The sequence below is a fragment of the Pristiophorus japonicus genome, chromosome 10 (genome assembly GCF_044704955.1).
Source record: "Pristiophorus japonicus isolate sPriJap1 chromosome 10, sPriJap1.hap1, whole genome shotgun sequence".
Taxonomy (NCBI): Eukaryota; Metazoa; Chordata; class Chondrichthyes; family Pristiophoridae; genus Pristiophorus; species Pristiophorus japonicus.
The window spans coordinates 101853934-101869335 of record NC_091986.1 but is presented as its reverse complement, the minus strand read 5'-3'; the positions used below and the strand labels follow the sequence as shown (position 1 = coordinate 101869335).

The 15402-nt window shown below is 44.6% G+C and overlaps 1 protein-coding gene across 3 annotated transcripts in view; it reads right to left on the bottom strand.

Moving 5' to 3' along the window:
- The window catches only part of cwc15 (CWC15 spliceosome associated protein homolog), a 96225-nt gene that overhangs the window by 40944 nt on the left and 39879 nt on the right, over window positions 1–15402 (bottom strand). For all 3 annotated transcript variants that reach the window (XR_011595600.1, XM_070891462.1, XM_070891463.1), the window contains exon 5: window positions 8276–8401. Coding sequence is in view for 2 of the 3 variants with exons in the window: in XM_070891462.1 (XP_070747563.1) it covers window positions 8276–8401 (126 nt within the window). In the remaining variant the exon portion in view is untranslated. The remainder of the gene's footprint in view (window positions 1–8275; window positions 8402–15402) is intronic.

The following is a 15402-nucleotide window of genomic DNA, read 5'->3' as shown; positions in this document are numbered from 1 at the left end:
GGCCCACCAATCAGCGGACAGATATAGAGACCAGCGCTCAAATAGACTGGGAGATGGTTAAAAAAAACAGTTAAAGGTGAAGTCACCATCCATTGTAAATAAACCAGTGTCAATGGTGGAGGGATCTCGAAACCAGCCCTTTAAGGGACAGTGCTTTAATTGTAAGAAGGTAGGCCACCTAGAAAAGGACTGCAGCAGACCCAGACCAGCACCAAACCACGATGCAACAGATAGATACTCCCGAGGGACAAATCTAAGCCCACTGGGACAGATCAACGACTGGATCAATTGATAACCCTTATACAAACCCAAACGGGAGGATGCAAAATCATTTACCGGGAGACCGATGTGTTGGACCAGTATGGCGCGGTGATAGATTATAATCAGGACTGTGTTTGGATGGGATTGAGAGTTAAGGCAGGAGTGATAGAAATTTCAGATGCTCACTCGGTTTTTGCTATTAAAAAGCCATCTGAGTATGACACTCCGGGGAGCGAAAATGAAGCTGTGGTAAAACTCATTCAGGAACACCTAGGAGGTGTTTGCCACATGCAAGCATGACTGTGGAAAAATGGCAAGCAAGGAATCTAGTGAGGGACCCCCCCACTCATTCACTAAACAGTACCCCATCCCAAAGGAGAGTCACCCTTACATCCGAGACACCATAAAATCCCGAGTCGAGCAGGGTGTTCTTAGGATAGGCACTTTCACAACCAATTCACCCACATGGCCGGTTAAAAAGCCTGACAGCAGCTGGCGACTGACTATTGATTACAGAAAGTTAAATTCTGTAACACCAGCCTGCTCACCGGTAGTAAGAGAAACTCCCACCATATTATCTCAAATTCCTGCTGATTCCAAGTACTTCTCGACCCTCGACATCGCCAATGGATTCTGAAGTATCCCTGTTAAAGGGGAAGACCAGTACAAATTTGCGTTCACATTTGAGGACCAGAGCTACACCTGGACATGCTTGCCTCAGGAGTTCCACAATGCCCCCACGATATCCCACAAAAGAATGGCTGCAATTTTAAAAGGCTTTTCCCGCCCTACCTGCTTGCTGCAGTACGTAGACGACTTACTGCTGGCAACCGATAGCATGGAGGAGCATCTTCCCGTTTGTATGAACTTTTGACATTGTTGGCTCAGGCGGGACTAAAGGTGAATCTCCGTAATGCTCAATTAGTAAAAGAATGGGTCAGCTTTCTAGGAGTGTCCATTTCTCCAGAGGGATCATCCCCTGACTCTCTCAAGATGGAGATAATATAGCAACTGCCATTACCCACTTCCAAAACAGCCCAACAATCATTCTTGGGTTTGGTGGGGTACCAAAGGAACTTTATCCTAGGCTTTGCAGAGTGTGCAAAGCCCCTGTAGGATTTAATAAAATTGCAGGGTGATGACATGGGCCCGGCATGGGCTGATGCCCACACCCAGTCCGTGTCTAAATTAAAAACTGCAATGATACAGGCTGCATGTCTGATCCCTCCTGATCCCACGCAGCCCTTCCATTTGGAGGTCGGGGCCAAGAGCAAAGCCTCACTGCAGTTCTGTGCCAAATGTGAGCTGATCGACTACAGCCCATTGCATGTGTGTCTCAAATCCTGCAGGGGGCAGAAAAGACGTATACTGCATGCAAGCGCCACCTACTGGCCGTCTTCTGGTCGGTACATCACTTTACCTTTATTACTGGGTTAGAGGCTACAATCCTGCATAGCGGACACACACCTCTGAAACTACGAATAAAACCTGGAGATTCGCTAGTTTCCTCACAGTGCCTCAGCAAATGGACATTGGAATTTATGGAATGAGACATCGATACCATTTCCAAACCCACCACATTGCTGCCGCAATTTCTGATCTATGAGGGGGACCCGCATGAATGTCCGCTACCCCTGATTAACTTTGAGACCCATCCTGTGCAGAAAGAACCCATACAGGGTGCCCCAGATGTCGACATCGATGGGTCCTCATATCACATTGAAGGATCTCCTCACACCGGATATGCTGTGGTATTGCCAGAAAGAACCATCCAGCGAAGATGTAACAGACAGTCTTCACAACATGCAGAAATCGCCGCACTTCTAACTGCTGTGAAGGAAACCTCAGATAGACTGTGAATATTTGGTCCGATAGTACCTATGCTATAAACACCATGCTCTCCTTGCCCTTTTCTCACAAAAATGACTATTGTACGATAGACGGTAAGGCCCTGGTCCATGGGCCCTGGTTACACCTGCTCTGGTCATACCTTAAACAGCGATCCCAGCCCTGCTTCATAGGAAAGGTAGCAGCCCATAGAAAAGGAGGTCCACATAGTGAGGGAAATTCCAGAGCAGCCAAGGATGCTGCGATTGATCGGGAGATAGAGGATATATTTGTTGAGCTCTGCAATGCTATTAGCAAGGCCTCCCAACAGATCACCTAGATTTAAAATCCCTGCCGCAGCAATACTGGTCATATGCTGTTGTAAGCGCCTGGCACGAGGAAGGCAGACCCCTTCCTCAACCAATAGCCTGGGCTCCCAATACCATACTAGCCACTGCCCCTGACTCAAGATGAGCAGTTGCTGATGTTCAAAAGAAAACCAAACGCCTGCTCAACGTGTGTTCCACCAGAGGTGGGTCAGGAACTGCTCTCCCTCTTCCACTCCCACCCCACAGCAGGGCACTATTCGGCCCTGGTAACCGTCTATAAGGGAAGCAATCACCCAATACGTGGCACGATGCCTACCGTGCCTGCAACACAAACCTCCCACATGCACTATCCGAGCCTTGCTTCAAAGCGCACCCCCACCTCAAGGGCCATGGACTTATCTCCAGATAGACTTCATTGGGCCACTTCCACAGGCGCAAGGCAATTTTCAGCATGCCCTAGTGGTGGTGGATCAATTCACTAAATGGATCGAAGCATTCCCCTGCCGCTCCAACACCGCAATCACAGCAGCCAAAACACTATTGAATCATGTGTTTTGTAGGTGGGGAGTACCAGTACAAGTGGACAGCGATCAAGATTCAGACTTTACCGGTAAAATTTTTACTCACCCACAGGAAATGTTGGGGATAAAACACAAATTACATATTGCTCACCACTCCCAGTCGTCTGGAGGGGTCGAAAGGAGGAACAGGACCCTCAAGTTAATGTTAAAGAAATTGTGCACGACCACCCCACTCAATGGGCTAACAGGCTGCCAATGTGCTTAATGGCAATGAGGTCCACACCTCATAGAGCAGTGATCGCCCCATGTCAGGCCATGATGGGGAGGCTCATAAGAACACCAGGCCAACTAACACTAAAGGGATGAGTTCCCTGACAATGAAAACATGTAGTTCCAAGTGGCTGGAACAAGTGGTAGATCACACCGATCAGATCAATCGATTTGTGGCCACCAAATTGGGGAAGTCAAAAAGACAAATTAAAAGGTACTTTGACAAGAAAGTACGTCCCTTTGTATACAATGTGGGAGACTCAGCAATAATTCCAAGTTATAGGAAAAAGAAGCTGCCTTTGAGCCCAGATAGTGGCAGCCGCATAAGATTATAGACCGATTGAACCCCGCGGTTTATTTGATTCAGTTACCGGGGAAGAAGGGTGTTAAGTACAAGAAGTGGTTTCACGTTAATCAGTTAAAAACTGCCAAAGAGTAAATACTGCACTGATCTTGTTTCCCACAGACTATGTTACGGGTGATACTGGTCATGACCAAAGCTGAGGGAAGATGGAGAAGTGGGAGCTGCAGCATGACTCACGAACATCATCAATCATCAATGTGCTTGGGGAAGCGACAGTGCACTGAAGATACGGGAAGGGGAGAGTCTCCGCTGGAGAGGTTATAGTAAATCTCCTACGTGTGGCCTACACCTTACGAGGTGGGGACCAAGTCAGGCCATCCACTTTTCTCTCTTTCTCCAAGTTTAAAATCCATTATACAGCAGTGATCCACCTCACAGAAACATAAATAGCAGAACTACCAGAACCCTCTCAATGTTTATGATATTTGATCCCTGAGGAGATAAACCATATGAGGGGTCAATAAGGATATTTCCCCCTCAAGGTGGGGAGTTTGTAAGAATAAAAGTGTTTCAATGTTGAAAGTGTAGACTATATGAAAAGACAGTTTTGAAAGATTCAAAATGGAAGCTCACAGACCTCTAGCATGCTGCTTGCGTATTGTGTTAATTGGAAAGCCATTAAACCTAATCAAGGGATGGCTGGGCCAGTCCAGCAGACACATGAGTGAGGAGAGCCAATAAGGAACTGCCCTGGAACCAAGATCCAATCCTGAGGCTTTCGGAGGAACATTGGACTTAAGGGATATAAAAACTCAAGGACAGACTGCTCTATCTCTCCTCCTCTCCTGGGCACACGGCAAAACACCCGCTCATAAACCAGCCGAAACAGCAGGCCTGTGCTCATCCAGCCAGCCAGAGGAAAGTGACGTATACCTTTTTATAAATCATTATTGTAACATTGTATCTGTTGTAACTAAGTAAGATCCATAGGGTAACTACGACTGCTGATAGAACTGCATGTGTGTGTGTTTAATAAACTGTTCCGAATTATTTTTAAAGAATCGTCTCGCTGTCAATTTAATGCCAGAGATTTAGAAATCTTACATCCCCTCACCCAAATCCTTGATATAGATTGTGAATAGCTGGTGCCCAAGCACCGATCCTTGCGGCACCCCATTAGTTACAGCCTGCCAACATGAAAATTACCCGTTTATTCCTTCTCTCTCTCTTCTGTCAGTTAACCAATCCTCAATCCATGCTAGTATATTACCCCCAATCCCATAAGCCCTAATTTTCTTCAATAACCTTCTTGAATGCCTTCTGAAAATCCAAATACACCATATTCACTGGTCCCCCCTTAACTGTTCTACTAGTTGCAACCTCAAAAACCTCAACGGATTTGTCAAACATGATTTCCCTTTCATAAATCTGTGTTGACTCTGTCCAATCCCATTATTATTTTCCACGTCATTAATGATAGATTCTAACATTTTCCCTACAACTGATGTCAGGCTAACCGGTCTGTAATCCTGTGTTTTCTCTCCCTCTTTTCTTAAATAGCAGGGTTATATTAGCTACCTTCAATCTGTGGGAACCGTTCTAGAATCTATGGAATTTTGGAAGATGACAACCAATGCATCTGCTATCCGTATAGCCACCTCTTTCAAAACTCTAGGATGTAGGCCATCAGGTCCAGCTTTATTGGCTTTCAGTCCCATTAAGAGAGAGATACTCACCGACCGAGGGAGGGAGCTGCACACCAAGGTGCTCTGATCCTGTAAACCTTCTGGGAATTAGCAGAGCAGGATTCGGTGCACACGCTCATTGTCCCTCTACAAGTTCAATCACTTAAACAAATGAACAATTCTTCTTCTATTTATAGTCCTTGTTTCCAAAAAAGTAAGTAATTGTGCCTAGTGCTGCAAGATGATGTAAATCCTTCTGAAGTGTTTACCAATGTGTTTTTTTAATCTAATAAAGAAATCCTGTGGCAAAGAACAAAATTATTGCTGTAGTAAATATACGTATAGCATAGTCAGATGTGTGAAGGGAAATTCTCTGAAGAACTTTTACCATTTTACTGATTGTCACAACATCAATCAAATACATTAACATTCCTGTGAATAATATTTAGACATTATCACTCCGATAACTTCCTTTTCATCAGGGACATCACAGCAGCTGAATTTCCAAAAGCGTAAAGTTAACTACTCAAGTGCAGATTGCATAGATGACCTACAATAAATTCTTGCAGCATACAACATTGATACCAGGGACAACCACTACACGAGTACAGTCATAATCAATCTGAGTTATTAAAACCAGCAAATTATTCACAACCCCTTCATGATAAACATGACATGACAGCAAAAATAATGCTGAGTATATGAAGTCGTTTCTGCATTGGTCTTGCACAATTAAGGACATTTGTTAAAAAAGTGCTGTCTTGCAATTGCCCCAATTTACCAGTATCGTACTGTCCTCCATAGTTACCATAGAATGGAAATTTCACACTGCAACATTTTTGGCGTGCAAAGAAATGAAGTAAGTATTTTGAGAAGCCAAGGCTAGAGATCAAGAGTTCTGTAATCTAATGAAAAGTTAACTGGACACTGATAATGCTAACCATGATTTTTATTTAATCTTTTCCAGATGTTATACAGTGTGCTGTTCATTGTTTCAGATCCTCCATACGAAGGGGCTATAATCAGAAGGAACCAAATAAATCAATAGGAAACGCCTCATTAAAACATGGTTTCTCTGTGCCGCTCAGATTCAGAGGTTCTCCTAAATAGTACCAAAGACACTAATGTGTTTTATAGGACGTGTGAGGGTATGCTATGCATCCAATTTCTACCCTCAAATAGTTTACATTACAAAACTAAAAAATTTGCAGTGTAAAGTTTAAAAATTCTATACATTCAGCTAATAGCGCTGTTCTTTAGTGATGCTCAAACTTATATCTAACCTATCCAGTAAAGAAATTTTAATTTACTGAATTAACTTCAGGAGCAGATTCCTGTAGGGTTATTGATTTTCATGGCTACTTTATTTGGAAATTGAACTTGAGCATAAGTTCTACATCCCTTCTTCTATAACTTTAAAAAGAAAGCTTATGTCCTGTAAAATAAAGCAAGCTTATGCTGTGTGATCAATTGCACAGGAACATGAATGCATTTCACAAATAGAAGCTTTAATTGAACCTAAAGTTAGGTGGCATAATGTTCTGCATGCCCCAGTTGTACTTTGCAGACACAAGTATGTTAAAATTGGTGCTCTTATTGGGAGATATACAGGATAATATTGTGTAGAAGAGTGTTAGGTTGGAAAGTTCACAGACAACTTTCATGATATTTCAACCATAAAAGAATTTCTTCAATGTCACACACGGGAGACAAATCACAATAAAGGACGAAGCCTTAAGAGACCTAGCGGTCTTTGTAGCCTTAAACATGCATCCAAACAGTGCAATAATCAACAAAACCAATAGAATGTTGAAGTACACATCAAAACACAAGTCAAATGAAGTTGCGACCAAACTTTAGAGTGCTCTGGTCAGGCAGCACCTTGAATACTATGAGCAGTTCTGGTCGTTGATTTATTCACTTTCTGAATCTAGATAATTTATGTCACCTAAAGGCTTTCTTCCCCCTTCCTTTTACCTCAAGTGTGTCACTGGCCAAGGCTAAGGTGCAGATTTTTGCACTGCTGTAGTCAATCTAGCTAGACAATAAGTTAAGTAGAAACACAACATATCTTTCAATTCCCAAAACCGTAAATATTATTTTGGCGCACCATTATAGCTAACAGTCTACCTGAACAGGTAATAACATACTCAACGGAGTTGAGCAAAAGTTAGCCTAAGACTCAACTTTTCATTATTCTGACTGGTGGCTGAGTGCACTTCATACTTGGAACTGCCAGCTCATTGCTGGTTAAGAGTTTTACTCCAATGCTTTTCAGGAGAGTGCACTTCAAAGCAAGTTCTTGGAGATTCTTTCCAAAGGCGATCAATTTCCACTTTTCTATATCACTGCCTGCAGGGAACAGGAATGGAAGTGGTCCCCAAAATATGCTTAAAATATACACCGAGTAGAGTACTTGTATAGTAAGCTGTATCTGAGCATTTTCTAACATAAAAGGTACTTTTACTACTGTAGGAATATTTGGTGGGTAGTTAAGTGTCTCTGATTCAGTTGAGGACATTTACTGCTTCTGTAGTTTGGTTTATGGGAGCCCAACATCCCTGCACCAGCTGCTTTATTTCAACTGTATAATGGCAGACCCACGCAAATTCTGCTGTCAAGATAAGAGGTATATTTTTAGCAACGCAAGCATGGGGAACTGGCAGATGCACATCAGACTCCCACAACTGAAGCTAAAGAAGTGCAACATGTGAAAGTGCCTAAATTTCAGCAGCTTGGCTTTCAGACCAGTTACTCGGTACTGAGAGATTCTATTAGACTGTTATAGTACAAGAGACAAATGGTGCTATGTGCAGCCACTTCATCAGCAAATAATCCATTTTGGGAATTCTCAAAGTAATTTGCAAAGTACAAATTTTGATCCATTTGCAGTTTCTTGAGCTACAGCAATTTTAAACCAACACACAAAAAAAAGGATTTGTGTGATGAAAACAATTAAATTAATATCCATTTTAAATACCTCAAAATTACAGTACTTATAGGATTAAATGGTACATTTTCATTTTGGCATTACGGTAAAATTCTGGATACTGTGAAGAGGATCTGTTTGGCATTTACCTTCCGTGCTTGCTCTTCAGCACGTTCTTTTTTAATTTTCTCTAGCTCAGCCAAAAGGGCAGCAGTGTCGTCATCATCATCATCTTCACTACTACTGTCTCTATCCGAATCTTCCTCCTCTTCTTCCTAAAAGTCAACAGAAATTAGAACTAAATAAGCTGAAGAAATTACCAAGTATCAGCACATTCTATATTGATTACTTCCAGAAAGCTTACCCAGTTACTGAAAAGACTCCCTCAAGTTGCACTCAGATTTAGAAACACAGGCTGAACCTCCCTTGTCCACACCCTCAGGACCTGGCCTGTGCCGTATGAGCAATTTTGCTAGATGAGGGGAAGTCATGGTTGTGGAGGGGAAAGTCGCCCAAGGTCGGGAGGGGGAGGGGGAGGGGGTGAAGGAGTTTGCCCAAGGTCGGAGAGGGGTGGGAAGGGAAGAGGTGGTTGCCCGAGGTCGGGGAGGGGGGGGAAAGGAGGAGTTCACCCGAGGTCCGGGGGGGGGGGGGTGGTGGGGGGTTGGAGAGAGGAAGTCGGTGGGCCCAGAAGAGTTGGCCCGACGCCTGGAGGGAGCGCTGTTGGGAGGAGCGGCCGGCCGGAGGACTGTGGCTGCAGGAGTTCCAGCAGGGCGACGAGAAGGAGGCAGCCGATCGAGGAGAAATATTATATTGGTGAGTAGGATTTTGACCGGCCACATTCTGCGCATGCGCCACCCGGGAATGGTGCCAGACAAGGGGTGGTGTCGGATAAGTGAATCCCGGATAACAGAGGTTCAACCTGTAACAAAATATTCAGAACTGTTAAGTGAAACAGATCTTAGATCTCTTTAATAACATGTATGGCCTCCAATTCCTGTAAAGTAGAAGCGGTTTTCATTTCGTCCACTTTATGCCACAAAATTTCTGCCACTTGTACATCAGCTCCTGATTGGGGTCCATACGGGGAACACAGAGGGGAAAGATACAGAAACAGGCCTGCTTCTTCAGAAACTCCTAACCGTGTGCAACTTGTCTAAGATGTGAAATTTTAAGGGAAAGTTTCCGTTCAATTTGTAAGCAATGACCCTTAAAGTTCACAGCTGTTCTGGTGTACTCCCACCGTAACTTCAATGCGAGTTCTCCGGAACAGCCAGCAACTCAGCTGGGACCCAGACACGCTGGCTCACAGTGTATCGCTCTTAATCTCTTTGCTCTATTTCTGGGTGTTTTCTGTTTAAATCACCTTGGGTTCCATCTAGCGGTCTGTTTTTTCCTCTTAATTCTTCTAGTGTAGCACCGTGCTCTATTATTAAGTTTGACCTGGGTTCCTCACCGTCATGCTTGTTGTACGGAAGTTCCAACATGTAAAACTTTCCATTTATTTTCTGTGCCTGGTGATCTAACCACCTGCATAGCTAGCTCTTTCTGGCTCAACTATTGTGTGCACTCCAATTTTTTCCAAGTTAATGGTTGGTAGCTCTCTTTGCATAGAATGACATAGAATATACAGCACAGAAACAGCATCTTGGCGTTTAGGCTCCACACGCGCCTCCTTCCATCTCATTTAACTCGGTCAGCATATTCCCTTCTCCCTTGTATGCTTACCTAGCCTCCTCTTAGATGCATCTACAGTATTCGTCTCAACCACTCCCTGTGGTATCGAGTTCCACATTTTCACCACTCTCTGGGTATTTCACCACTCTCTGGGTAAAGAAGTTGCTCCTGAATTCCCTATTTGATTTCTTGATGATGAAATTATATTGATGGCCTCTAGCTTCCCCACAAGTGGAAACATTCACTCTCTATCTACTCTATCAAAACCTTTCATAATGTTAAAGACCTCTATTAGGTCAACCATCAGACTTCTCTTTTCAGGATAGGTATAATCTTGCAAATCTGGTATCATCATAATTCTTATTAGTTTGAGGGGCTGTGTTGGTTTGAGGGGCTGCATTAATTTGAGTTGCTGTATTAGTTTGAGCTGTAATGGAGCAATGGGTGGCCTTTAAAGAGTAGATGGTTTGGGTACAGTCGAGGATCATTCCCATAAGTGACAATAAAAGCCAGAGCTCCTTGGATGACATAGAAAATAGGTGCAGGAGCAGGCCATTCGGCCCTTCGAGCCTGCACCACCATTCAATAAGATCATGGCTGATCATTCCCTCAGTACCTCTTTCCTGCTTTCTCTCCATACCCCTTGATCCCCTTAGCTGTAAGATGCCATATCTAACTCCCTCTTGAATATATCCAATGAACTGGCATCAACAACTCTCTGTGGCAGGGAATTCCACAGGTTAACAACTCTCTGAGTGAAGAAGTTTCTCCTCATCTCAGTCCTAAATGGCCTACCCCTTATCCTAAGACTGTGTCCCCTGGGTCTGGACTTCCCCAACATCGGGAACATTCTATCCGCATCTAACCTGTCCCGTCCTCTCAGAATCTTATGTTTCTATGAGATCCCCTCTCATCCTTCTAAACTCCAATGTATAAAGGCTCAATTGATCCAGTCTCCTCATATGTCAGTCCTGCCATCCCGGTAATCAGTCTGGTGAACCTTCGCTGCACTCCCTCAATAGCAAGAATGTCTTTCCTCAGATTAGGAGACCAAAACTGAACATAATATTCCAGGTGAGGCCTCACTAAGGCCCTGTACAACTGCAGTAAGACCACCCTGCTCCTATACTCAACTCCTCTAGCTATGAAGGCCAACATACCATTTCCTTCTTCACCGCCTGCTCTACCTGCATGCCAACTTTCAATGACTGATGAACCATGACACCCAGGTCTCGTTGCACCTCCCCTTTTCCTAATCTGCCGCCATTCAGATAATATTCTGTCTTCGCGTTTTTGCTCCCAAAGTGGATAACCTCACATTTATCCACATTATACTGCATCTGCCATGCATTTGCCCACTCACCTAACCTGTCCAAGTCACCCTGCAGCATCCTAGCGTCCCCCTCACAGCTCACACCGCCACCCAGTTTAGTGTCATCTGCAAACTTGGAGATATTACACTCAATTCCTTCATCCAAATCATTGGATGTATATTGTAAAGAGCTGGGGTCCCAGCACTGAGCCCTGCGGCACTCCAGTAGTCACTGCCCGCCATTCTGAAAAGGATCCGTTTATCCCGACTCTCTGCTTCCTGTCTGCCAACCAGTTCTCTATCCACGTCAGTATATTACCCCCAATACCATGTGCTTTAATTTTGCACACCAGTCTCGTGTGGGGCCTTGTCAAAAGCCTTTTGAAAGTCCAAATACACCACATCCACTGGTTCTCCCTTGTCCACTCTACTAGTTACATCCTCAAAAAATTCCAGAAGATTTGTCAAGCATGATTTCCCCTTCATAAATCCATGTTGACTTGGACCGATCCTGTCACTGCTTTCCAAATGCGTTAATAATCCTTAATAATTGATTCCAACATTTTCCCCACGACTGATGTCAGGCTAACCGGTCTATAATTACTCGCTTTCTCTCTCCCTCCCTTTTTAAAAAGTGGTGTTACATTAGCTACCCTCCAGTCCATAGGAACTGATCCAGTCGATAGACTGTTGGAAAATGATCACCAATGCATCCACTATTTCTAGAGCCACTTCCTTAAGTACTCTGGGATGCAGACCATCAGGCCCCGGGGATTTATCGGCCTTCAATCCCATCAAGTACCCGAACACAATTTCCCGCCTAATAAGGATATCCTTCAGTTCCTCCTTCTCACTAGACCCTCGGTCCCCTAGTACTTCCGGAAGGTTACTTGTGTCTTCCTTCGTGAAGACAGAACCAAAGTATTTGTTCAATTGGTCTGCCATTTCTTTGTTCCCCATTATAAATTCATCTGAATCCGACTGCAAGGGACCTACGTTTGTCTTCACTAATCTTTTGCTCTTCACATATTTATAGAAGCTTTTGCAGTCATTTTTTATGTTCCCGGCAAGCTTCTTCTCGTACTCTATTTTCCCCCTCTTAATTAAACCCTTTGTCGTCCTCTGCTGAATTCTAAATTTCTCCCAGTCCTCAGGTTTGTTGCTTTTTCTGGCCAATTTATATGCCTCTTCCTTGGATTTAACACGATCCTTAATTTTCCATGATAGCCATCTTCCTTGTTTTATTTTTACTCCAGACAGGAATGTACAATTGCTGAAGTTCATCCATGTGATCTTTAAACGTTTGCCATTGCCTATCCACCATCAACCCTTTAAGTAACATTTGCCATTCTATTCTAGCCAATTCACACCTCAAACCATCGAAATTACCTTTCCTTATGTTCAGGACCCTAGTTTCTGAATTAACTGCGTCACTCTACATCTTCATAAAGAATTCTACCATGTTATGGTCACTCTTCCCCAAGGGGCCTCGCACAACAAGATTGCTAATTAGTCCTCTCTCATTACACATCACCCAGTCTAGGATGGCCAGCCCTCTCGTTGGTTCCTCGACATATTGGTCTAGAAAATCATCCCTAATCCACTCCAAGAAATACTCCTCCATTGCATTGTTACCAGTTTGGTTAGCCCAATCTATATGTAGATTAAAGTCCCGCATGGTAACTGCTGTACCTTTATTGCATGCATCCCTAATTTCTTGTTTGATACTGTCCCCTACCTTACTACTTCTGTTTGGTGGTCTGTACACAACTCCCACTAGCGTTTTCTGCCCCTTGGTATTCCGTAGCTCCACCCTTACCGATTCCACATCATCCAAGCTAATGTCTTTTCTTAATATTGCATTAATTTCCTCTTTAACCAGCAATGCCAGCCCACCTCCTTTTCCTTTCTGTCTATCCTTCCTAAATGTTGAATACCCCTGGATGTTGAGTTCCCAGCCTTGGTCCCCTGGAGCCATGTCTCCGTGATGCCAATTACATCATACCCGTTAACTGCTATCTGCGCAGTTAATTCGTCCACCTTATTCCGAATACTCCTCGCATTGAGGCACAGAGCCTTGAGGCTTGTCTTTCTAACACACTTTGCCCCTTTAGAATTTTGGTGTAATGTGGCCCTTTTTGCTTTCGGTTTCTCTGCCCTCCACTTTTACTTTTCTTCTTTCTATCTTTTGCTTCTGCCCCCATTCTACTTCTCTCTGTCTCCCTGCATAGGTTCCCATCCCCCTGCCATATTAGTTTAACTCCTCCCCAACAGCACTAGTAAACACTCCCCCTAGGACATTGGTTCCGGTCCTGCCCAGGTGCAGACCATCAGGTTTGTACTGGTCCCACCTCCCCCAGAACCGGTTCCAATGCCCCAGGAATTTGAATCCCTCTCTTGTGCACCACTGCTCAAGCCACATATTCATCTGAGCTATCCTGCGATTCCTACTCTGACAAGCACGTGGCACTGGTAGCAATCCTGAGATTACTACTTTTGAGGTCCTTCTTTTTAATTTAGCTCCTAGCTCCCTAAATTCATCTCGTAGGACTTCATCTCATTTTTTACCTATATTGTTGGTATCTATATGCACCACGACAACTGGCTGTTCACCCTCCCGTTTCAGAATGCCCTGCACCCGCTCCGAGACATCCTTGACCCTTGCACTAGGGAGGCAACATACCATCCTGGAGTCTCGGTTGCGGCCACAGAAATGCCTATCTATTCCCTTTACAATTGAATCCCCTATCACTGTAGCTCTCCTGCTCTTTTTCCTGCCCTCCTGTGCAGCAGAGCCACTCACGGTGCCCTCCCCTGATGAGTCATCCCCCTCAACAGTACCCAAAGCGCTTTATCTGTTTTGCAGGGGGATGACTGCAGGGGACCCCTGTACTACCTTCCTTGCACTGCTCTTCCTGTTGGTCATCCATCCCCTATCTGGCTGTGTAATCTTTACCTGCGGTAAGACCAACTCGCTAAACTAGCTATTCACGTAATTCTCAGCATCGTGGATGCTCCAGAGTGAATCCACCCGCAATGCAGTCGGTCAGGAGCTGCAGGCGGATGCACTTCCCGCACACGTAATCATCAGGGACACCGGAAGCATCCCTGATTTCCTACATAGTATAGGAGGAGCATAACACGTGTCCAAGCTGTCCTGCCATGACTTAACCCTTAGATACACTTAAATTGGCAACAACAATGCTAAAGGTTACTTACTGATATAGAAAAGAAAAACTACTTACCAATCACCAGCCAATCACTTACCCCCTTGGCTGTGACATCACCTTTCGATTTCTTTCTACTTCTATTTTGTCTCCCTACTGCAGCTGTACCAGCTGGCCTTTATAGGCCTCTCTGACCTCCCGCTCCGCCTCCTCGACGAACTCCCGCCTCTCACCAACTCCCCGGACACCCAACTGCTGAGCCTTTTATAGGCCGCTGCCTCTCAACGAACTCCCGCCTCTCACGAACTCCCCGACTGCTGAGCCTTTATCGGCCACTGCCTTTCGACGAACTCCCGCCTCTCACAAACTCCCCGACTGCTGAGCCTTGATAGGCTGCTGCCTCTCGCCGAACTCCCGCCTCTCACGAAGGAGTTGAGAGTAGGATGAAGCACAAGAAGGAGGCATATGACAGAGGTTAGCTTCATAATACAAGGGAGAAGTAGGTTGAACATAAAACATAGAGGACAAGTGAAAAAGGAAATAAGAGGGGTAAAGAGACAGTACAAGAATAGATTGGCAGCTAACATAAAAGGGAATCCAAATTTTTTCTTTCGGCATATTAACAGTAAAAAGATTGCCCATCTCAAATTGCCCGCGAGAAAGTGGTGGTGAATGGCGTTGAAAGGAGGACGATATATCTCCAAGTCAGGATGGTGTGTGGCTTGGAGGGGAACTTACAGGTAATGGCATTCTCATGCACCTGCTGCTCTTATCCTTCTAGGTGATAGCGGTCAGGGGTTTGGGAGGTGCTGTCAAAGTCGTCTTGGCGAGTTGCTGCAGTGCATCTTATAGATGTTATACATTGCAGCAATGGTGCGCTGGTAGTGGAGGGAGTAAATGCTTAAGGTGGTGGATGGGGTGCCAATAAAGTGGGCTGCTTTGTACTGGATGGTGTTGAGCTCCTTGAGTGTTGTTGGAGCTGCATTCATCCAGGCAAGTGGAAAGTATTCCATCACACTCCTGACTTGTGCCTTGTAAATGGTGAAAAGGCTTTGGGGAGTCAGGAAGTGAGACATTCGCCGCAGAATACCCAGCCTCTGACCTGCTCTTGGTGCCACAGTAT